This window comes from Mytilus trossulus, chromosome 5 (assembly GCF_036588685.1).
Source record: "Mytilus trossulus isolate FHL-02 chromosome 5, PNRI_Mtr1.1.1.hap1, whole genome shotgun sequence".
Classification (NCBI taxonomy): Eukaryota; Metazoa; Mollusca; class Bivalvia; order Mytilida; family Mytilidae; genus Mytilus; species Mytilus trossulus.
The window spans coordinates 43,410,665-43,435,698 of NC_086377.1; the positions used below are offsets into that span (position 1 = coordinate 43,410,665).

Sequence of the window (25,034 nt, forward strand, 5' to 3'; positions counted from 1 at the left end):
CAAAAAATAGTTTGAAGTCATAATAAATTTAAAAGTGAAGTCGTAAATTTGAATTCCCGCCAAATTTTAATGCTCGCGAGAAATTACGATACTACAATCTAATATGGCAGCCTACACGACCAAAAATTAGCGGAAGAAAAAATCCTTGAATCATGAATAGGATAACAAGACGATCATGTTTATACTGATAAACAATTGCATAACATTGCCAAATTGTAGAATTTGCTCTCTGGTATTCGACACCAATATTTGAAAAGAAGCAAATTGAATACAAAGTTCAGGTGTAGGCATTGTCGTCGCCATTTACATCCAAAAGAGGTTCACATTTGTATCTGACAGCTTTTAAAAACAATGGCACATCTAGAATTTAAACCATTTGACAAAATATTCGCCAAGATGAAGGGATATCCGCATTGGCCAGCAAGGGTATGCAATAGTTATTGTCATTTTGTCTGGTTCAGCATGGATTTTTATTGTTTTTGTAAAATTTAGTAAAGTGTTATTTGGCATGTTTAGGTGAGCTCATTGGTTACCCCAGGGGTTAATTTAAGCTATGATTAGTATGAGATTGACCTTGACTTCCAACAAGATGTCAATCCCAGATAACCACATCCGGTGCCAGATATCAGGCATCCTGCGTTGCTCATTTTTTCGGTAAGAGAGGGATGCAATCCTAAAAGAGGCTGGAGTTGCCCAACTGTTAACCTTGCGTCATGTGTCCCTTCAGATCCCTCGGTGATCAGGGGTTGACACTAACTTATTAAGGCATTTGCGGGCTAGTAAAAATTATATTCAACTAGCCCTGTTCTGTGTCAGGTAGCACCCTGAAATTTTTTGAAATTTAGATGCAAAATCCTGCATTCTGAGGCATTTTAAGAAGATATTTTCAGTCTGAAAAATACCTATTTCATACTAGTTCTTTCTTCAAAAAAAAAAATTAAAGTCATAAGAAACCTCAAATCAAAAAAAATTAATGCATATGTTTTTTATAACTCAATGGATAGTTTTCATTATAAAACTTACGTACATTTACTATTTTCTGAAGAATTTTTTTTAATTTATTCATATTTAGAAGAAGTTTACTTTATTTTAATTGCTTGCTTCCAGCAACCAATTCCCCCGACATATTTTCCGTATGCAAAGTGACCTCAGTGTGACCCATCTCGTAAAAATCCGGTGATCACAATACGCATGAATGTCCTTAAAATAAACTATTATCTGAATTCACATGTTAAACACGTGCTCTCTTTCCATGCTTTTTTGTTTATTTTTTGTCGATTGTTGTCAAACAGGTGACCATCGTTAAACTTCGGCTTCAAAACACGAACTTTAATTACCTGCCATATTTTCACAACAACACTGACCGATTGAAAAAAAATTGACTATTATACGAAATTTAGACGACAAAAATGATAAATTCGTGCACAGAAGACTAAGTTTATGATGTTTGTATACATTGGTTCAAGAATTGCAAGAACATAATTTTTCACCGGTCACTCGTTTCTTATGACTTTAATAATTACACCACAGAAATCCAACGGCAGGAATTTGTTTGTCAAAACTTACATTTTTATTGTAGATGAATTTATGATAAATCTTCAATATTTATTGTGTTAAAATTTTTAGTCAAACATTAACATTTTGTATATTCCAGACCTACTTTAAAAAATAAATAGTTCCCAGATTAAAAGTATAGACTTCGAAACATTGACCAGGTTTATAGGGTGGTATTCAATTTACAAATATTCCTGCAGCATCAAATTAATTAATGACAATGTTGTACTGAGCTTGACAACTACATGTATCTCACAGTCTCCACCGCAAACATAACAATAGACCAACCACAAAGAAAGTGACAATCTACATTTACATCAAAACAAATATGTGTGTTAACTCATCAACTAAAATAATAAAATTATAAAAAAAACACAATGTTTTTGTTTATTTTTATTTGCATAAATAAGTTGACTTGTTCCCTTGCCCTATTTCACTTTTGGTTTCTGAAGCCAAGTTTTCATGTTCCAACTGATTTGGGTCATCCTGTTCTGTTAGGACCTGCATACATTTCGGTACGTGTAAAGAACGCTTTCTGATACCAATGGCTTAGTCTTGGTATCATCATCACCCCCAGTTCTCAAAAAGAAGCTACATGAAATCACATGCACATTTAATATTATTACCGGAAATTTACTTTCGTTTCTGTCCATTGCAACTATATCGATAAGTTCCGTTACGAAAAGAATTATGACGACATGACAAAAGCTAATTCGATAAAGACAGAGAAGATCGAAAAGTTTTCATCACCATGTGTACGCTCTATTTTAAGAACGAAATGACATTTCCAATTTTAACTATTAATTTACGCAACAACTACATGTATGTAATAGACAAGGGTAAAATACGCACGCGATTTAACAGGATCTTTGATATATCGATGTGATTAATAATAAAATACAATAAAACCAAAATGTATATGCAGTCTAATGAATATGTATTTCAAAATCTTGAAACGTGATGCATTCTTACTTTATAGGACGAGTAATCTTAGGCCGAGTTGACAGTATATAGCGACTGGTTTACGGTAGAATTTTTACCCTCCAGTACCTGTTTCTGTGTGTAAATAAAGAGGTCGTGGAACCAGTGTAGACAATATTGGACGAAGTTGTCAGATATGACAGGCGTTTGGACTGTACATTGCCGAAAGTACAACAGTTTGATGTTCAATGACAAATAAATTTACTAGCCCCTCTGTCTACCTCGCTATGGACATTTACTAGCCCGACACAAAAGTTACTAGTCTTGGGCTAGCCTTAGTGTCAAACCCTGGTGATGACCTGTACCCTTGTGACAGGTTGGGGAAGCCCCCTTGAACTACCGGGCAGCAATTACACTACATTAGTTTCACAGTAAACTTGTATTGCCTGCCTTCTCATTATGAAGCTGTAAAACTCAATCCAATGATCTCAATTGAATTATTAGTGAAGGTTCTCAACGTCAACAAAAGATGGATGAAAGATACCAGAGGGACAGTCAACAACTCGTATGGATTTGTACTATGCATGCCTTATCAATGGAAATACACCTGCTTATAGCTTATTTTTTTATTTTTTTTTGTAAAATCACCATTTATTTTTAGATTTGTCTTATGTTATGTTTTTCAGATTGATGAAGTTCCAGAGGGTGGAAAGCAAGCACCTAAAGGAAAGTTTCCAATCTTCTTCTATGGGACTCATGAAACGTATGTTGGCTGTACTTTTGAACTTTTAGATTATTTACTGACCCCTTGTTATGTTTGTTAGCATCTTTCTATCTTTTTTAACAAAACATATATAAGGCCAAATAAAAAAATCTTTCTTATTACATGCTTGAAAAAAATAATGTACGTTGGCAGTCTTCAGGCTTAACCACAAGTTCGACAGCATTGTTGTAAAATTGCTCTTGGGCTTGTAAAATTCTTTCTACAAGCCAACAGAATCCAACTGAACTTTTCAAAAAAATGAGTGTCTGGCTTGACTCAAAAGTTAAGCGTGAAGGCTGCATAGGTCAAGAAATCTTTTTGTTTTTATTTTTTTTTTTAAATTGGGGATTATCGAAGTCCTGAAATATTCATGTTTTCTTAGAATTTTTTTGGGGGAATTATACACTCACACCCTTAAAGCCTATTATAAGATATGCATATTTTTTTTACTTTATTGCATTCTTTAAAGAATGTGTTGCTAATTTGCCTGTAGTGTATCATGTGTATACAATGGGAATTTAGATGAAAGAAGTCTGCATTTAGTTTTAAACATGTAACAAATTGGGATGGTTCAAAAGCGTTTTTGAGAATGCAAAACAAATTTTCCAGTATCAGTCGGGTGACTGGAAACACATATATTTTGTTTTCGACTTTAAAGACATACATAAAACAACAATTAAAAGCACTCTGACTCAGGACCAATAGTAAATGAATAAATTACAAATCATACTTGTAGTTAGTCAACCTAAGTTTTAAGAAAGATGAATGTACTAATAGGGTCCTAATCTTTGCAACCATAGCTATGATATATATCACATACATGTAACAATGTCATTATATAAATACAGAGTTCTTGTGCAAAGTTCAAAACAAAGAAAACAGAAAAAAAGAAACATTTTCGTACGGCTTCTAACTGTAAGAAAGTGAATTAATATTATACCAGCATTACAAGACACAGTGATTGAACAACAGTAGGAAATTAATAAGATATGGCATTTGCATCTTTCTAATATTGTATTTATTTTTTAGAGCATTCCTTGCCACTAAAGATATATTTTTATATGAAAAGTGGAAACACAAATATGCCAAGCCACAGAAACGGATAGGTTTTAATGAAGGACTCTGGGAGATAGAAAATAATCCAAAAGTTAAATTCTCTGGTGCAGTAAGTTGAAACAATTGGAAATCTTTTATCATCCTGACACAAAGTGTGCCGTGACTTAAAAGATGTAGATTCATGATTAACTTATGATTTCATAATGATAAACTAAGATGATTAATAGTGTAAATATTCAGTGAAGTGAGAAAAATAACAAGCAGAAAATTAATGATTATTTTAAAAATTTTATTCTTATTATTCTACGACATGTTGAGGGGGCATTAAAGTTTCCTCTGTCCATCTGAGACAAAAGATGACCATGCTGATTTTTTTAAATTTCAATACAAATATTTGTAAATTTGAAGAAAAAAATGGATAGCTTAACCAAATTGAATTTATATATCTTTTGAGTATTTGTCAATTGTAACAGATTTGAATTTAAACATTGATTATTATGTTATACATGTTATATGTATAAATAAATCTGTTCAATTTATTTTTTTCAGCAACCAAGTTCTGATGAAGAACAAGGAGAGGAAGAACAAGAGGTGGAAGAAGAAGAACAAGAGGTGGAAGAAGAAGGAGAAGAAGAACAACCTGAGTCAGAAACTGAAGAACAGGCTAAAGCTACGAAGAAAACACCTAAAAAGGTAAATATCCAAATAAAAGATGTCGGGGAGAGATGGGATGCATCATATTTGCATCTAATCTCAGTTAAACACAATAAAAAAAAGGCTTTCTAGATGTCTTAAACAACAGCTCTTAATAGGAAAACTGTTTACATGAGGCCTCAGTACAGTACGGGTAGGGACTTATTTTTATGGATGTCTTAATCCGTCTAGTCGGATATGAATAATCAGACATTTTTATGGTAGGTAGTATGGTCATTTATCAACAAATCCAGGTGTGATTGGCAATATATTTGTCCTTTCATCTTAATCCGTGCTGCTAGAATTACGGTTCACTGATTTCAGAATCAGGTTACCTGTAATTTTAACCTCTCAGTCACTTTATTGATTACATCGTTTTTGACATAAAATATTTTTACAGGTGAAGTACTGGAGAAAACTTTGTTTTAATAAAAATAGCCTATTTTTTTAATTATGGTTTTTATATTTCAACTGCTATTTATTTTCTAATTTGTTCCTCAAAATTATTTTTGTTCTATGTTCTTTGTTGTTTATTTTTTGTTTTTTTGTGTATTTGTTTCTTATTTGTTTGCATAAAATTTCAAACATAAATATTTTTACATGTATTTCTGGAAGCTTATAATGGTTATTTTTGTTTAACTCGTAAATCCATTAGCAGAATGCTGTCTCCAGGGTTAGTTTGACGCGGCCACATGCAAAATATTTCTATAATATGTATTTAATTTTCAGTCTGTGTTGGGTCAGTTCCGAGATATAAAAAATAATTACAGTGAGCAATACTTGTATATTATTTAGTAGCTTGCTGATTCTTTGTAGTTTTTACTTTTTACTGTAAACAATTTATTGTCCGAAACTTCAAAGTTGGAGATGTATCAATAAAATATTTATAACGCAAATAATAACACTAGAAGAAGATATTGATTCTTCCCGGACATAAGTTTATTTTAAGATTTCCGTGTTTGTTCATTATGCTAAATTTATATAATTGATCTGCATTTGGGGGTAGGGGGTAAATAGGGTCCGGATCTCGAAATCCCTTGCTTAAAAACACGAAGTCCCAAGGTCCCGAATTTAAATAAATCAAAATCCCGACATCGCGAAAAAAGAATTCCCAGATCCCGAAAGTGTTAATCCCGAAATCCCGAACTTAAATTAAGTGCGTAATATTAATTTACGCACAATCCATGTAAAAAACGAAAACTTGTATTTTATATATTTTTAACAGCAATTTGTTTAGAAAAATTTGCCGTGAAAAGATAATTCCATGATAAACATATTAGTGATCAACGGCGTGTGCATGTGGTTGAACTTTAACTTGACTCCACTCACAATATTATTGAATGCTAATAAAAGATGATAAAGATCGATTTTGTCCACTGCACGAGATTCTTATATGGCGGGAAATGTCGTAACAGTAAACTCAGGTGACCTTACTGAACGACCGTGGGAAAATCCATTCATGATTAAATTTGATGTGGAATGATTGACAGTATTGTGCTTTAGTTTTGAGGCTCTCGATCGATTGATGCAGAATAGAAATTTAATCGATTTACATACATGTAAAATCAAAACAAGATTTAGTCTTCTTTAACTATTTTTTGTTTTATTTTTATCAGTCATTTCCCGGATTCCCATTTAAATATTCTACTTTGGAGAACTCCTTTAAACTTCGGACAACATAGATTTAAAAATTCTTACGGACTGCGCGAGCTATAGAATGACTAGAAGTACGACGAAAAAGTAAAGACAGCTGATCATGAATAGTACGATTAGCCTTCAACCCCATTGGGGTATAAATGTGCATTTATTCAATAAACTATATAAGGTTAAATTTTGATTTTCGTGTATCGATTCGTAAAAATATTTATAATAAAAACACCGGCGATTTTCATAAAAGAGTCGACTGAGACATGAAAATAGAAAGGCAATATCTCGATTGTCAACAATTTTTTGTTAAATAAAAAATAGGAATCGAAATATGTTCACGGCGTTATAAATATTGTATTTAAAGAAACCAATTGTTTGACTTTCAAAGAGATTAACGGGAAATATGTCAAAATAGAAAGCACGAGTGATCTGTCTGACCAAAATGTTTTACTTGCGAGAAATGATTGACAGGTGTGAATTGATGTAGAGGCTTCGACGGGGAAAGTTGTATCAAAAGGAAAATAACTTTATTCACAATGCCTATACATATTTTATAAATACGATATGTTGGCCTTATACTTAAAATTGTGTTTCTAATAATAACATAAAGGAACAGGATGTTAAAAGGGGGAAATAATATAACCATCAATGAAAACTCGTATAATTTACGGGATTGATGTCTCAACAATTTGATTTAAACTTCGATTGAAAACAGTCTTGGTTGTTATTAGGCTTATTATTTTGAATTAGATGAAATATTTACGGTTTACAAATACAAATGCAAATACAAAATAGTTTATTGGCACAAAACTATTATAATAATTAGCAACACAATATATTGTTAAAAATCGTCTTTATTTCATTTTCAAATTATAAAAAAAAAATCCCACATTCATGATATTTAATTTTAATTTTAAATATTTAATTTTTAATTTAAATTCTTATATTTAATATCAATTTCAATTCTTTCTCTTTGAATACAAAACAATATTTTACATTTATCTATTCTCCATAAATACAATTATATCTGTACAGGTAAAATTTAATTCTAATCAAGCTGGTACAGATTGATTTACGACCTTCCACTTGGATATTGCACAGCAGGTGTTTATTACTCTGGGACAACTGTCGACCAGTCTGACATCTAGACGGATTAAGGCTTCCATAAAAATAAGTCCCTACCTGTACTGTAGTTGAGTGATTGAAGTACTGTAAATTCAGAAATTATTGCCATGTTTTAATGATTGTAAAAAATGCAAAGAGGACATAATCACAATAATTTAACTTGTATTTTGAAATATTTTATATGAATTAAACAGGATTTTTCTATCTATTGTAAAATTTAAAATAGCATTTTAGTCTTAAATGACAAAATCACAATATTAAATGTATGCAAAAATTTCTGAATTTACAGTAAATGAAACAACTGTATCACTAGCCTGTCAACACTGAGTCTGTGAGTTTGAATCCCACATGTGGCAGTTGCACTAGACTCAGATTGTCAGTTTTCAACCCAAAAGTTGATGGTTCTCCCCAGATACTCTTGTTTCCTCAACTAATAATTTAATTTTGGATGTAACACATCTTCTGATTGGCTGACATTATTTTGTTATGAGCCCATAGACATAATTTAGTCATGTGAACGTGACACCATCAATGTTTTTTCATGGTTTTCTACGATTTAAAATGGAATTTAGTATTAAATCATAAAAAATGACTAATATTTTTTCTGTCTACGCGCGTTTTTCAGTGTGCACCAAATTTTTTATGTTATTTCTTCATAGAAAGAAAAAATATTACAGTCATTCCTTTAATAAAATATGAGAGGCACAATATAACATTATAGTAACAAAACAGAACTGAGAAAAATGCTCAAGAGTATATTTGAAGAAGCACCTCTTGACTTACTAATTCCCATATTAGACCATGGACTAAGAACTTTTGTAATTCATCTGACATATACCATTTCCTATTTTTGCTAAACTCTGGGAATGTATCACATGTATCAGGATAGCTTCTGGCTTATCAAATCTCCTGAAGAAATCAAAGTAAACATGAATGAGGCTCTATTTCATGTATTTGTACTAAGAAACACAAAATCCTTAAAATAATAAAAAGTCTTAATTAATTACCAGGATCATATCATTAGAAAAATTAAGAGATAAGGGTTAAAAATGTCGACATTTTTAATGGAGGGAAATGCTACCTGATTTGGAAAACTGACAATAAGCGTTAAAGAATGCACTATAGATATGAATAAGTATGTTTATTATATAACATAAAATTGATTTCTATTTTCATTTTCTACAGACACCCCAGACACAGAAGAAAAAAGAATCGCATAAAAGAAAGAAGTCTACATCAGGGGTAAGTGTCACTTTAAAGTTCTTACTTTAAAATATAGGTAGAAAATATGGATAAGACATACTAAGAATTCATGTGACAGTCAACCATGATTATTAAAATATGATTTCAAATTTTTTGTTTGCATATAAGATCATAACAGCAGTTTATGTTAAAAATACAAGTATTGGCCTAAAAAACAGAAATATTTCATTTAGCAGTTTTCTTAAAATATATGGAATTGTCAAAATATAGCACTTTACAAAAATTGTCATGAATCATCATAGAGCTATTGTTGAGCAAGCCCATACCACATGTACCATGCATGAAGTTTTCTATAAAAGGTAGAGTAGTGTAAAACAAGAAACTAAGTGCTTAATACTGCATTTACTGCAGTAAAAAAGGGGCAAAAGATACCAGAGGGACAGTCAAACTCATAAGGGTGATATTAACAAATCTATATGTTTTGTTTGTTATCTGGTAAATCTGACAACATTGTGAATCAATTCAAGCACGAAAACAAGAGACACGATTTATGAAGACTGTATATAATTGTCAGTAATTTTCACATCATTACTTTGTGTTTGTTTTCTTGTTATTTTTCTACTTATCTCTTTATCTAGGGTAAACCTGCAAAGAAAGCGAGAAAAGACGAAGGTTCTGATGAAGAGGTTGCAGATGAAGAAGAAGAGGACGAAGAATCACCTGATAATGATGATGAAGAGGATGAGGTAAACACACAACTTAATTTGAGAGAGTCACACTAGGGGGTTGTGTACAAACAATATTGAGGATGTTCGATTGTCATGTTTTGGATTTTTTGTCAGATTTTCGAAATCCTCTGATTTATCCATTTAGATGTCTTAAAAAAATTTGCCCATTGACCCCCATTTTTCTTTTAATAAATGTTTTACATGTATAATTATAAGTCATTTGTTAAAGTCTTATAAAATCTTATTTGTTTTTTAATAGTTTTTGAGAACTTTAACTTGTCAATGATAAAGCTATGAAAAAGCAAGAGAGATCATTTTCCCGCCATTATTTTAATGGCTTATAACTCGAAAAAACAAGCTCATTGACCTCTATATATTTCTTGCTTTTATGATTCCTTCATTGATTCCCTATAAATATATACTAGTGTTATGGAAAGTTATTTATTTTGAAATGGAGTAGTAAACTTCCTTAAATTGGTATTTCATGATGGATTAACAATTAAAAAAAAAACATCAACATTTCAATGAAACACAATGAATAATGAAATTCAATATAAAAAAAAGTATGAAATAAAAATTGAAAACACATTGCACAGGAATAACTCTTTATAACCCTCATTTAATACCATGGTACTTAATAAAATATTGCAATTTTGGGAGTACTGAATGCAATAAATGTATCAAATTGTGAGGTTTAATTAATGTGACGATTATCATGTTGCATTTTACCCAACTTAAACTAAGTTCTGACATGATATAACCTATTTGCAGTCCAAAAAGAATCGCTAGAAAAACTTCATATGCACATTTAAATAAGACCTGTTGATATATATGTCTATTAAAATGAGCTGTTCTATTGTTATCATATGTCACTATTTAAATAACAAATAAATAGTTCTCATATTTACTAAATACCAAAAAAAAATGATTTGATCGGAGGCTGTAAACAAGGCAAAAATTGATGCCAATCTTTTTTTCTAGGATTTTGAAATGGACGAACCTGCAAAGAAAAGCAAGAAGAAAACACCAGGCAAGACAAATAAGGCAAAAGCAAAAAGAAAATCAGTTGATTCAGATGAAAGTGATAAAGAGGAAGTGGAGGAAGAAAAACCCACCGAGGAGAAACAGGAAAAGAAGAAAAAGAAAACACCAGCCAAACCAGCACAGAAACGACAAAGCAAAGGTATAAATCAAGGATGTCGCAATATATTATGATATGACAATGCTTATTAGTCCTCTCCAGACAAAGTTGAAGGGGACTTGATTTTAAAGGTTTGCACTCCATCTGTCAGTCCAGCATATCAGTTTTCCACACTTTTTACTTCATGCCTGAAGATATTGATTTGAGTTTTGGTTGATTGTTTAATCATGACAAGTTACAGATCAAGTCTGACTTTTGTTTCAGGATGATAATTTTATGCAGAGTTATGGTCCTTTGACTTAGAAAATTCATTAAAAAAATAAGTTTTCTGCACTTATTTTGTCATTAAAGATATTGATTTGATTTTGTATACAGTTTTATTAGGATATGTTTCAGTTCTAGTTTGAATTTTGTTCTGGTCTGAAAATGCAAAACATCATATTGGAATGCAACGAATTTAATTAAAAATGTAACATGTCTGTTCATCTTACAAACACACATATAGATAATGGCTAATTTCAGGTATGGTTGCACATTATACCAGTTGGTCTTGATGTACACAAAAAAAAATCTGAATTTTAACCCAAAAAATATTTCATGAAAAAAGTTGATTGCAGCTGAGTTAGGTACATTCTATTACCGTTTGAATATTTTGAACTCATTCAATCGAAGAACAAATGTAAGATTAGTATTCCAAATATAAATATGAAGTAGGAAACTTAAAAGTTAAGTTGAAATGAATGATAGTAATTTTTAAAATTTAAGGTTCAAGACCATCTACTGGAGGAAAAAATAAAAGTGTTTCCAAACCTGCATCCAGCGATATGAGCAGTCTATCTAGTGACAGGTAAATTATAGAATAATCATCATGGAAAATGTTTGGGAGAATATAACAACTCATATTTTGTAAATCAAAACTGGTGAAAGCAAATTCAATTGTTTTACGAATAAAAATAGAATTTTATGGTTGATGGGCAAGCATCCAGATAAGGTCATATTTGTCAGTCAAAATGGATTATGAAAGGCTTATGACTGAAAAACTATTTTAATTTCACTTCAGATAAAAAAAATTGTACTATAAGTGACTTTCTGTTTATAGTATGCTGTCATTTTCCATTGACAGTAAAAATTCCTCTGACATATTACCTAAAAGTCCTCATTACCTAAAAGTCCTTTATTAAAAGACTTATCTATTGTACATGTATGCCACTGAACATAAAGCATCTATTGTACATGTATGCCACTGAACATAAAGCATATTGTACATGTATGCCACTGAACATAAAGCATATTGTACATGTATGCCACTGAACATAAAGCAATCAATCAATCATATCTCATATTGGTAGATTTTCTGTAATTGTTCCATATTTCTTTAAAGTGACTCTGAAGACGGTTTGAGCAGCTGGAAAAAGAGAGATTTAGAGAAAAAGAAAGAAATGGAAAGAAAAATAAAAGAGGCAGAAGAACGGTTTGTACATGTTACAGTCTAGGATACAGTATTTACTATTCAAATACATAAATAACAAACACCACCAGACTCATGAGACTTTTGATGAGGTTAGGGTTAGGGTTATTCTGTATCAACATTAAAACTGTTTGCCTAATACATTTGTCAAACATGTTGTCAAATGGAAAAATTTAAAAATAATTTTAAGGACTTCTTTAAATTTTTGAGAATTTTTTTTTTGTCATTTGAAAGCTTATTCATACACCAACTTACTGTCCAAGTTATATAAATTTTGGACAACCTTGCTTCTGGACCATTTTGCATGGTTTTCTCTGAGATGAGCTCTTAAATTCAAACATACATGGTACCAATGGAAATATCTTCATAAACAGAGTCCCCACCCTCAGAAACAGTTTGGGGGGCTTCAATACCTTTAAAATATATATAACAGGTCCTTATAAGAGGTATTAGTTGCATTATATTGGCCCATGTACCTTTTATGAAACAGTTATGTTGAATATTGACAATACAATAAAGAATTTACATCACATACATAGATTTATACTGCAACTTGTAGTATATATTTCCTGAATATAGTAACACAGTTTTATTTTGTGCAATGTCAATTTCATAATTGAACACCTTTTCCATAATCAAGGGTTCATTAAGGGATGAAAATAAATTAGAAGTGTTACAATAGCTACTAATAAAAATAAAATTGAGAATGGAAATGGGGAATGTGTCAAAGAGACAACAACCCAACCATAGAAAAAACAACAGCATAAGGTCACCAACAGGTCTTCAATGAAGTGAGAAATTCCCGCACCTGGAGGCATTCTTCAGCTGGCCCCTAAACAAATATATACTAGTTCAGTGATAATGAACACCATACTAATTTCCAAATTGTCTTTATTTAAGTTGCAGTATAAAAACAATATCAGGTCATGTTATAAAATTATAAACTTTTTTGTATTCTGCACCAAACTGGGAAGGGCTCGATATAACCCAAGTATTTTAGCCTCATATAAAAAAGTTTATATTTTTCTGACATTAACTTATAATGTATTAAAATTACTGCTTTATATTGCAAAACACTTACTTTTTTTTGGCCAATCAACAAAAAATATCTCATCCAGCGAAGGGGATAACAGTCTAGAACTTTTTTGTTATGGCCTACTGAGGCACTAAAAATGATGTCCATCATGTTCCTTATAAAAGTAAGAATTTTCAAATTAATAAAATAGAGGTTAAAAAATATATTATCATTTAATTTTTAGTACCCACAAGGAAGAGGAAGAAAGAATCCGTAAAATCCATGAAGAAAGATTAAAAGCTGAGGCTGAAAAAGAGGAATCGGAAAGTGATGATGGTACTTCCCCTAAACGTGAAAGAAAGAGAAAAAAGTTCTTTGATGAAGATGGTGTAAGTGTAAATTTTTGCTGATTGAGAAAACTAACGTCCTAATTTATGTACAAAATTGAATGAAGAACAAATATGTAGCACTTAAACAAACAACAACCACTGAATTACAGGCTCCTGACAGGCACATATGTAGAGAATGTGGCGGGGTTAAACATGTTAGCGGGATCCAATCCCCCCTAACCTGGGACAGGGGTATAACAGCATTAGAACGAACTATAGAAAATCAGTTGAAAAGGGCTTAACTCATCAGATGGATAAAAATACAATTACTACAAATACAAGTGGAAATGGTATTGCCAAGTTCGCAACAGAGAAGGTTTCTATAAAATGAAAATTTGCATTGTAATTTCTGATAAGGGCTATTCCAGAAAAAAATGTATGGGGGGGTTGGAAGGCACATTGTATTTATAATACATTGGTGATGGGTATCAGAGCAACTTTTCACACTATAATTCTCAATTACAATTGTCGGGGTGGCGGGTGCTGACAAAAACTGCCTTCCAACCCCCATACATTTTTTTCTGGAATAGCCCTAACATTATTTGTATGCAGCTTTTAAACATTTGTCTCAAAAGTTCCAATTAGACATAAATACATTCCAAAACCATTTACAGGAGCTATTATGAATGCCAATATGACAACAACTCACTCTTTTGGGGATTATTCAAATACTATTAAGGGCTATTCCAGAAAAAAATGTAGGGGGGTTGGAAGGCAGTTTTTGTCAGCACCCACCACCCGGACAATTGTAATTGAGAATTATAGTGTGAAAAGTTGCTCTGATACCCATCACCCATTTATTATTAATACAATGTGCCTTCCGACCAACCCATACATTTTTTTTCTGGAATAGCCCCAACCAACTTATTTTACAAATATCGTAATTTGTGTTAAGTCTTTTCTATCTGAATGATAGGTGATTACTTTCAGTACTTTTCTTCCTTACCAATCATGTGTTTGTGTTGAAAAAAAAATGTTAAGTATAAACAAATAGTTTGCTTTCATTCGTTAATTTTTATTTTATATATTTATAGGAAAACAAAGACAAGTCGGAAATAGTCAAAGAAAGAAGAGAATCCCATTCTCCAAAAGACAGTGTATCAAAACATTCTAAAAAATCTGATAAAAAGGACCATATAAAAATGGATAAGAAAGATTCAGAGGACAAAACAGATACGAAACATGATAAGGACAAATTAAAAAAAGACAATGTAGAAAAATCAAATAATGAATCTGAAAGTAAAGTGAAAAAGAAAGAACCAAGTAAAACAATAGAAGAATTTATAAAAGAAAACCGTGAAGAAGAAGAGACGATCAAAGATGAAAGTGATAATGACATTTCTAAAAATTCTAAACATAGTGATCATTCTGATACTAGTAAACCTGTTAATTCTCATGTAAGTATAATGACACTGAAAATTTACACCAATAAATCAAATGAAGAACATATAAGCAATTATAGGCAACAGCACAGCATTCAAAAATGTGAAAAGGCCGTTCTGTAAAGTTGACCCCAAAAACTAACAGCCTTATTTATAAGAAAACAACTCTATACAGTAATTGGCCAATTTCATGGTCCACTGAACATAGAAAATGATAGTGCGAAGTTCAGGTTAAACTTTTTGGTGAAGGTAGTTTTTGATGAAGTTAAAGTTACATCAACTTGAAACTTAGTACACATGTTCCCTATGATATGATTTTTCTAATTATAATTCCAAATTATAATTTTGACCCCAATTTCACGGTCCACTGAACATAGAAAATGATAGTGTGAGTGGGGCATCCATGTACTATGGACACATTCTTGTTTTTTATATGTAAAGATTTACTGGTTTATTGTAGGAGGAGAACAGTCATTCGGTATTAGATAAAGAGGCACAAGAGGCTGAAAAGGAGGCAGAGAGACAACGACGGATAGAGAGGGTTAGAAAACAGTAAGCACAGATGGTCCTGTACAATTTTGACAGCAAAAGCCTAAATGTCTTGATACATGTGATTCAACACTGCTCAAACAATTGTTTTATGACGTTAATAGTTCAAGTGTAGCAATATCAGTTCATTGATCATGTTCTAGGAATTGATATAAAGTTGTGGAGACGTGTTATGATTGCCAATTAGACACAGTTTCCACCAGAGGCCGATGGATAAGGATAGAAACATCTACAGGTTATTGTTCTGCCTTTAACAATGAGCAAAATCATAAAAGTCCTTAAAACAAAATGTGAAACATTTAAAAAAAAGAAATAAGCCTACTTTTAAATCTGTTTCATATATTCAGGCATCCAACTTGGCATTTACAGCCACAGGCCAGACACTAATGTTTTGTGTGTAAAATCTTGTGTAGACTTTTAAAATAAATTTAACATGCATGGGCTGGTGGACCTGTGTCCAAGTGAGTAGACTGTTAACAGTGCCCACTTGAATTTGACATAAATCTGTTCAAATAGGTCAGTTGGATGATTTATTTGTACATGGGGAAGTCACTTTTGGAAAAATGGCAAAGCAGACATGGAGTATGGATAAAAAGAAGACTTCTGGGATTTTGATTTAAAAAAAAATATATATACATGTATATTACAACTCGTTTAAACATCAACCCAACAATGTTAGATCTGTAAATTTGCTTTCGCAAATTTTTGGTTCTTCCCTCGTCGGGATTCGAACCCATGCTACTGTGATATCGTGACACCAAATCGCCTGCACTGCAGCCGTCCCGCTAGACCACATGACCAGCTGGGCTCTCAAAAAAAGAGCTTTCGCTGGCCATATGTTACCTTTCCACGTCAGTGTTAATCTAGCGGCGTACTACAGTACATGATATATAAGGATATAATAGTTTTATGAGACTTATCATTTAGTTGTTTTGTTGTCTCAGCAAACAAAAATGTATTGTGCCATATGTTTAATTAATTGTATTTATTATGTTAATGTATCCAAAAGTTGATTTATTCGATGAATTCATCAGACTTGTAATAAATATAACAAATCATTCATTACAGGAGAGAAAAAGAAGAAGAAAAGGAAAGAAAATAGTAAGTATTGTTTTAATAGCTTTATTCAAGACATATTTTCTAGTAGCACAAGAATTATAAAGGCTTAAATAAGGGCTGTTCAAAATCTAAATTTAAAGGGGGGGAGACTTCTGAGAATCAATGCAATTCTCCAGTTTGTCAATGAACTAAACAAACAAAAACATTGAGGGTAAGATATAGTTTGAAAAGGTCTATTATTTATTTTAATACAAGTATTGATCTAAAAAATGCAAATAAGATGATACATTAACTACAAGAGTAAGCATTTCCAATTAATGAGGGAATTAAAACTAGTTTACAGGACTTTCCGTTTTGAGTACAGTATTTTCATTATTTTACTTTTTTTGCAGTACACATGGTACACCTCTCACACATTTGAAAGGCAAATATATGAAAGTCGTTTATATTATTTTCTATTGTAGTCGAGAAAAAGAGGAAGAAAAGGAACGGAAAAAGCGAGAAAAATATGAACAGAAGAAAAAAGATAAAATAAGCTGTAAGTTTAATGTTCTGTGGATTTCATCTTTTGTGGAATACAGGAAATTAGTACTGTTGTGGATATTTGATTTCATGGCATGAGACAATAGAAAATTTGAATTTCATTGAACATTGAATTTCCTGGTTCGTGCATACTCAAGAAATCTGCAAGAAACTGCTATTCTGTGATAAATAATGAATCCAAATTTGTTGAAATGAGCACATTAAAATTAAGAAAAATGAAGGTTTTCCAGGAAAAATGTATGGAAGTTTATCACACCACACGATATTTTTTTCTGTGAGTACTGCACAGCTATTTTGCATAGGTACTATTTATGTACCACAAATCTGTAGTACTAGAAATCTACTTTTAATATTCAGTTTTATTGTGTTACTTACGAATTATTGTAATATTTAAGTACCTGTATTTTACAGTACTTGATTTGTACTTGAAATTTAAGTACTACAGATTTTTGGTTGCACGGTTACATTTTCAGCATTTTAAACATTTGTCTTTTTCAAATCTCATGAAGCTATGATGTTCAAACATGATATACTTTGATCATTGTTGGTATCATTTTTATACCCCCGCTTTAAAAAAGGGGGGGTATACTGTTTTACCTCTGTCTGTCCTTCAGTCAGTCTGTCAGTCAGTCTGTCAGTCAGTCTGTCTGTCTGTCCGTCCCATGAATATTTGTTGCATTTTTCTCAGGAACTACAATACAAGGATTTCTGAAATTTTGTTTGAGGGTTTATCTAAGTCAGCCATACCGTGTGATGCGTTTTCAGATTGATCACTTGACAACTTTCTGTTCACCGAACACTTGTATGATTTTACACATGATAGCAAAGTTGAAAATTTTCGTCACATTTTTCTCAGGAACTACAATACAAGGATTTCTGAAATTTGGTTCAGGATTTATATAAGTCAGCTTTACCATGTGATGCGTTTTCAGATTCATCACTGGACAACTTCCTTTTTACCGCATATTTTTACACTATTTATATTATCCACTTGCGGCGGGGGTATCATCAGTGAGCAGTAGCTCGCATTTCACTTGTTGCACCAATATTTTGAGTACATATCAAGTGTTGGAAAATAAAAGTACCTAAATATTACAATAATTTTAAAATAAAGAAATAGTACTAAATATTACAAGTAAATTTCCAGGACTACAGAAATAGTACTTTAATATGCAAAAGTAGCTTTGTAAGGGTTGACACAAATACAATTCAGTTACATATTGAATTAAAATGATAGGCAGTTGGATATATAAAAAAAAATTGTGCAATTGATGCATATGCTGAAGGTGCCTCGACACCAAATCAAAAATCAATTCTGAAGCAAGGCTTCCAAAACGGTCATATATGCCGGTCATTTGTATAATGTCCGGTAAAAGACCGGCTGGGCAAAGCATGAAACGGTCATCTACTTTTTTGTTTCAAAGGCTTTTTCGGTCATTTTAACATATAAATTCACGATCTTTTTGACCCAACATTTTGCCTTTAACAGCCATACATTTCCGGTCATAAAAGTGACATGATGATTAATTACTATCAAAACAACCCCTACTTCAATACTTTCTAATTTTAATCAAGGCTAATTAGTTGTTGGACAGCTGAAAACTACCTGTTCAGGTGACAGGTAAACTATTTTCAGTACCGGACATCGTATAAATTAATCGGTCCATTCCCAATTATTTTCGTACATTTCAGCAGCTTGTATCTAATTGATTTAAAATATATAATAAATACATTCATAAACATGATTTGATAAATCATTTAAAAAGGTTTTAAATGAAAAATCGTCAGCACTACGTTGTATGAACAAGAACACGTGTGCGCATGTGCACAGGTAAGAAATTCAATTATGCATCCTACATTTCTTCAAAAATGCTAAAAGTATCATCGATACCTGTATCTAACGTTCATTTCAAGTATTTAAATGTACAATAATGTATTTAACATACTGGAAAAGATATTTTGAAAATTTTACTTAGCCATGGTATTTTGACCCCCCTGCGGTATATTGACCCCCCTACCATAGACCTTCAATTTCAAAAGTTCTTGCAATTCATACTCCTTAACATAGTAATAATACTCCAATAAGTAGTTTGTATGTATTTAAAATGCTGGAAAAGATGTAAGAAAAAAATAAAATTCCATGGTATTTTGACCCCCCTGCGGTATATTGAACCCCCTACCATAGACCTTAATATTAAAAAATTCTAGCTATTCTAACTCCTTAACTTAGTAATAATACTTCAATAAGTAGTTTGTATGCATTTAACATCCTGGAAAAATGTTTTGAAAAAAAAAAAATTCCATGGTATATTGACCCCCCTGCGGTATATTGAACCCCTTACTATAGACCTTAAATTTCAAAAATTCTAGCTATTCTAACTCCTTAACATAGTAATAAAACTTCAATAAGTAGTTTGTATGCATTTAACATCCTGGAAAAAATGTTTTGAAAAAAAATAATTTCCATGGTATTTTGCCCCCCCTGCGGTATATTGAACCCCCTACTATAGACCTTAAATTTCAAAAAAATCTAGCTATTCAAACTCCTTAACATAGTTATAATACTCCTACAAGTAGTTTGTATGTATTTAACATACTGGATAAGATATTTTGAAAATTTTACTTAGCCTTGGTATTTTGAACCCCCCTGCGGTATATTGAACCCCCTACCAATTTCAAAAATTCAAAAATTCAAGCTATTCTAACTCCTTGACATAGTAATAATACTCCAAATTGTAATTTGTATGTATTCAACATGCTGGAAAAGATATTTTGAAAATTTTACTTAGCCATGGTAATTTGCCCCCCCCCCTGCGGTATATTGAACCCCCTACTATACACCTTGAATTTCAAAAATCCAAGCTGTTCTAACTCCTTAACATAGTTATAATACTCCAATAAGTAGTTCATGGTAGTACTTCATTTGCCACAGCGGCTTAGCCCGGCTTAGCCCAGGTGACGCTTCCGGTATAGGTACAGTCGCTTCATTTGCTGTAAAATCAGCCGCCGGCGCAAATAGGCATACGCCGCTCTCGCCGGTGTACACTTACCGGCAAGCAATCAGCCGGTCATAAAATTATGACAGAAAGTGCAATTTTAGATAAATTATCGGAATTTAAAAGGTGAATATTGATTTTCGTCAATCAGACTAGTATGATACATGATACTAAATTAGTCCACTACGACGATATTAAATTGCCATGCTATATTTTATTTTCAAATTCATAAAATTATCTCGGAGAAACGTTTTTATGATGAATAAGGCCTCAGAAAAAAAGTCTGCATCTTAAAAATATATATTTATTGAAAATAGGTTCATCTTTTAAATTCCCTAGCTTAGAAAGCAAAAAAGTATAAATTTGAACTTCTGTCGCCATCTTTAAATCAGCCGGTTCCACTCGTTTTATTTTCAGCCATATTTAACCCGGTCACGTGATAGGGCGAACCGGGCATAGCCCGACATAGAACAAATGAAGCAGCCCCCATATGTATTTAGCATACTGGAAAAGATATTTTGCAAAATTTTATATAGCCATGGTATTTTGACCCCCCTGCGGTATATTGAACCCCCTACTCATAACCTCTAATTAAAAAAAAAAAATAGCCAATAAATTGTAAATTAGATTATCTGCAATACTATTTCTCAAAAACAGGGGGGTTCAATATACCGCAGGAGGGTTCAAAATACCATATGTGAAAAATGGCCCCAGGGTCAACCGGGGTCATTTTACCGCATGGTATTTTGACCCCCGGGGTAATTTTTCCGCATGGTATTTTGACCCGGGTTCAATTTTTAGGGGGTTCAAAATACCATATGTGAAAAATGACCCCGGGGTCAAAATACCATGCGGTAAAATGACCCCGGGGTCATTTTACCGCATGGTACTTTGACCCCGGGTTCAATTTTTAGGGGGTTCAAAATACCATATGACACCGGCTGGCTCAGAAAAATTTTGGAAGCCCTGTTCTGAAGACCAACATATCATGCTGTTGATGTTAATAGATTCCAATAGAGAGTATAAAAGATCTTAGAAATAAGATGATGTGGTATGAGTGCCAATGCGACAACTTTCCATCTAAGTCATAATGTATAAAAGTAAACATTATTTATCAACTCGAATCCTCTGCTCAAACCAAACAGCAAGCTATAAAGGTTCTCAAAATGAATAGTGAAAAAGAGGAAAAATCAACAGAACAATCTAAAATAAAAAAGAGAAACACCACCAAACATCATGAATATCTTATTTCCCAAAAGACAAGAACATTAAGAGATAACAATTTTTATGCCCCACCTACGATAGTAGAGGGTCATTATGTTTTCTGGTCTGTGCCTCTGTTCGTTCGTCTGTTCGTCCCTCTCCAGGTTAAAGTTTTTGGTCAAGGTAGTTTTTGATGAAGCTGAAGTCCAATCAACGTGAAACTTAGTGCACTTGTTGCTTATGATATGATCTTTCTAATTTTAAAGCCAAATTAGACTTTTGACCCCAATTTCACGGTCCACTGAACATAGAAAATGAAAGTGGGAGTTTCAGGTTAAAGTTTTTGGTAGTTTTTGATGAAGTTGAAAACCTAACAACTTGAAACTTAGTACACATGTTCCATATGGTATGATCTTTCTAATTTTAATGCCAAATTAGATTTTTTACCCAATTTCATGGTCCATTGAACATGGAAAATGATAGTGCGAGTGGGGCATCCGTGTACTTAGGACACATTCTTGTTTAATTCCTAAAATTTTATTTTGTTCTTCATTTACAGTTGTACAAACAGAAACTAAGTTAATGCAGATGGACAAAGAGATAAAGAAATGTATACAGAAAGACCATGAAGCAACTGTATGTATATTGTTAGTTATTGGTACATTTTAGTACACCTCTAAATATGTTTTTTAATGAAAAAAAATAGAAATGGTAAGGTTTGCCAATGAGACAATTCTCCATCAAATGTGAAGCATTCAAAAAGTTTTAAACATAAAAAAATAGCAAATCTACAACTCCCTTTTATTTATGTTTTAATTTTTTCTCGAAATGAAGGGCGATGTCCTCAAGCACTCCAGCTTCCTCCAATACAAACAGGCAGCCACAAAATAGCCCAAAATAGGTGATTAAAAGTGACTCTAAAACACAACTAGAAGTAATATCTTTTGAAATTTGTGATTACGGTTCATGTCAGCATTCTATATATTTTGATGCAGTTTCAGATTCATTGTTTACCAAAAACTTACAATATGGAAATATATTGTTGTAAGTAAGTATTATATATTTGGTTTTTGAATTCAATAGTTCAACAATTAGTTCCCATTTAATATGTAATTTTATATTTGAAGGACGTAGACAAGTGTATAGCTATAATGGAGGATTTAGAAGCTCTACCTGTCAATCAGATCATGTTAAAGAAAAATCCAGACATTTTAAAGACAATAAAAATGGTAAGACTTAATGTAATATCACTATAAATGTGATAGTTGTGTCCCTTTGTCTGACTGAAAAAGAGTTATGACATATCTGAGTGGACAATTCTATACAAACAAACAAAAAACAATATGGGAAAAGATATAGTAAGAAATTTAATTGAAGATGAGTTTCACCAAAAAAATGTATGGAAACTTATTATGCCCCAGCTTATTCTATTTTACCTATTTTGACTGTCCCTCTGTTGGTTTGTCCCATAAATATTTTAAGTCACATCTTTTTAGGAAGTACATAACAAGGATTTCAGAAATTTGGTTTCAGAGTTTTAAATAAGTCAGCTATACTGTTTTGTGTTTGGTGGCTTTTCATCACTCAACAACTTTCTGTTGACCCTCAAGTATTTGGAAGAAGGTATCATCAGTGAGCAGTATCTAGCAGTTTCACTTGTTTTACAACAAAATCCCTTCAATGTGTAGGTAGAAATGTCTTGACGAAGAAAACTCCTGCTACATATAAAAAAAGTGGCAACAATCATAAAAATTCAAATTTGATATGCTTATCTGTTCATTTTGTTGGAATGCAGTGATCGGGAAGGACGTGCGCCCTGCGCCTATAGCGCATATTCACCAGAAATGGCGCATAGAGTGACAAATGTAAGCGCCCACGTGGCGCACGATATTTTTCACATCGTTTCGAAACGTTTAGATATCGTCAAATAGATTTCCGATCGTGTTCCGTGCCACATGCGTGTGGAAACAACTGTAAAATGTTCCTCCAATCATTGGAGCACCTATATATTTTTAGGACGTCTCGGGTGTTTTCCTATGGTAATAGAACCATGCGGTTTAACGTCTCGGGTGTTTTCCTATGGTTATAATAGAACCATGCGGTTTAACTGATAACCCAAAAAACGCAATTAAATGATATAATTTTTTATAAACAACTTTACATTTGTGAAATTTGGCTATTACAGACGAGATTTAACTCTAATATATAATCTTTTGATTTAGTTTAGCTTGCTATTATTTCGATTGAAAACCCCTGAAGCCATTTTATGAATATAGTTTTTGTCTCCATTATAGGCGCTTAAATGTCCTTGTCATTTTTTGGTCTTTGGCTCGTTTTGACATTTCGTAAACATGACTTCAGCGAATTATTATTTTGTTCTATCAATTAATGGTACTCTCTACTGTTATTCTTGGCATCTTGATGAAGCAATAATAATAATACAAGAAGTGCACAGGACGTTCCTGAAATGTCCTCTAATACGGAACGTCTGGAATGAGTATGGTATCGACGAAGACCCAAATTTAATGTTAAAAAAAACATGAACATGAAAACAAGTCAACAGTAACAGTTTAAACATTGTGAATAAAGGTTTATCTTTAATATTGTCCTTTTTGGAAGAAGTTATTGTATATTCATTGAAATTACAGAATCACAGGAACAATATTATTTAAAATCATAATTTTTAGGTAAATTTGTACCAACACCTCTTTTCCAAAACATGGGAAAATAATGATACTTTTTATTTTTTTACAGAAGTCAATTCAAATGGCCCCCTCATTTGACAACATGGCCCATTATTTTTTAAAATGGCCCATTGAATTTATTTTTGAGGGGCCCTGGGCCCATAGTGAAAAAAACCTTCCAGATCACTGGGAATGTTTTACACTTATTATAAATTGTAAGTGATTATAAGGGGAAACAAGCCATTGTTTGTAAACAATTTGTACTTGGTATGTTAACCATTTGAAAAACAAATGGTTCAGTATTTTTCTGTGCCTTTTATAAATTTTTTATTTAAATTGTGTTGAACTTTAACCTGAAATGTTGACTTTATAGTTGAGGAAGTATAAAGGCAGTGAGAGAATTAAACAGAAGGCAGAAGTAATTTACCACAAGTTCAAAGCTTTCTTTCTGTCAGGAGAAGACTTCGGCTCAACAACACCAGTAGTGGTATGTAATTTGTTATACGATCAAAATCTTTGCAAACTACAAGTCTGATGACAGATACTCAACCATATGTCCAAACATATTTTTGAAAATACTTTCTTTGTTGAAAAACATTTTACTAGTTGGGGTCATCTGACCAGTGGGTAATTATTGAGACTGTATTCATAATATGTTTTGTGGACAGAACTACTGAGTTTTTTGCATAAAACGACAAATTGCTGACCTATGTTAAGAGGGAGCCATATCTCTTGCACGTCAAAGACACTGTTGTAGATTTCAAAAAAAGAGCAGGCTAATGCAGCACTCGCACCTGCAAAGTGGAAAGGGATTGATATAAGTTGCAAAACTTGTTTCCCAATCCACTATAAATGAATATGTTTAAACTAAACTAAATTTAGCATTCATTGATGGATCAACAAACAACCTTCAAC

At 32.3% G+C, this 25,034-nt stretch overlaps 1 protein-coding gene across 1 annotated transcript in view; it reads left to right on the forward strand.

Annotated features, from left to right (window-relative positions):
* Positions 1-65: 65 nt before the first annotated feature.
* Positions 66-25,034, forward strand: part of LOC134718867 (hepatoma-derived growth factor-related protein 2-like) — a 34,742-nt gene continuing 9,773 nt past the window's right edge. The window contains exons 1-17 of the mRNA XM_063581687.1: positions 66-426; positions 3,162-3,238; positions 4,268-4,403; positions 4,844-4,987; positions 8,945-9,001; positions 9,601-9,708; positions 10,672-10,873; positions 11,597-11,678; positions 12,213-12,302; positions 13,559-13,703; positions 14,738-15,100; positions 15,546-15,637; positions 16,703-16,735; positions 17,158-17,231; positions 21,995-22,071; positions 22,563-22,664; positions 24,493-24,606. Coding sequence (XP_063437757.1) covers positions 352-426; positions 3,162-3,238; positions 4,268-4,403; positions 4,844-4,987; positions 8,945-9,001; positions 9,601-9,708; positions 10,672-10,873; positions 11,597-11,678; positions 12,213-12,302; positions 13,559-13,703; positions 14,738-15,100; positions 15,546-15,637; positions 16,703-16,735; positions 17,158-17,231; positions 21,995-22,071; positions 22,563-22,664; positions 24,493-24,606 — 1,971 coding nt within the window. The 5' untranslated portion in view covers positions 66-351. The remainder of the gene's footprint in view (positions 427-3,161; positions 3,239-4,267; positions 4,404-4,843; positions 4,988-8,944; positions 9,002-9,600; positions 9,709-10,671; positions 10,874-11,596; positions 11,679-12,212; positions 12,303-13,558; positions 13,704-14,737; positions 15,101-15,545; positions 15,638-16,702; positions 16,736-17,157; positions 17,232-21,994; positions 22,072-22,562; positions 22,665-24,492; positions 24,607-25,034) is intronic.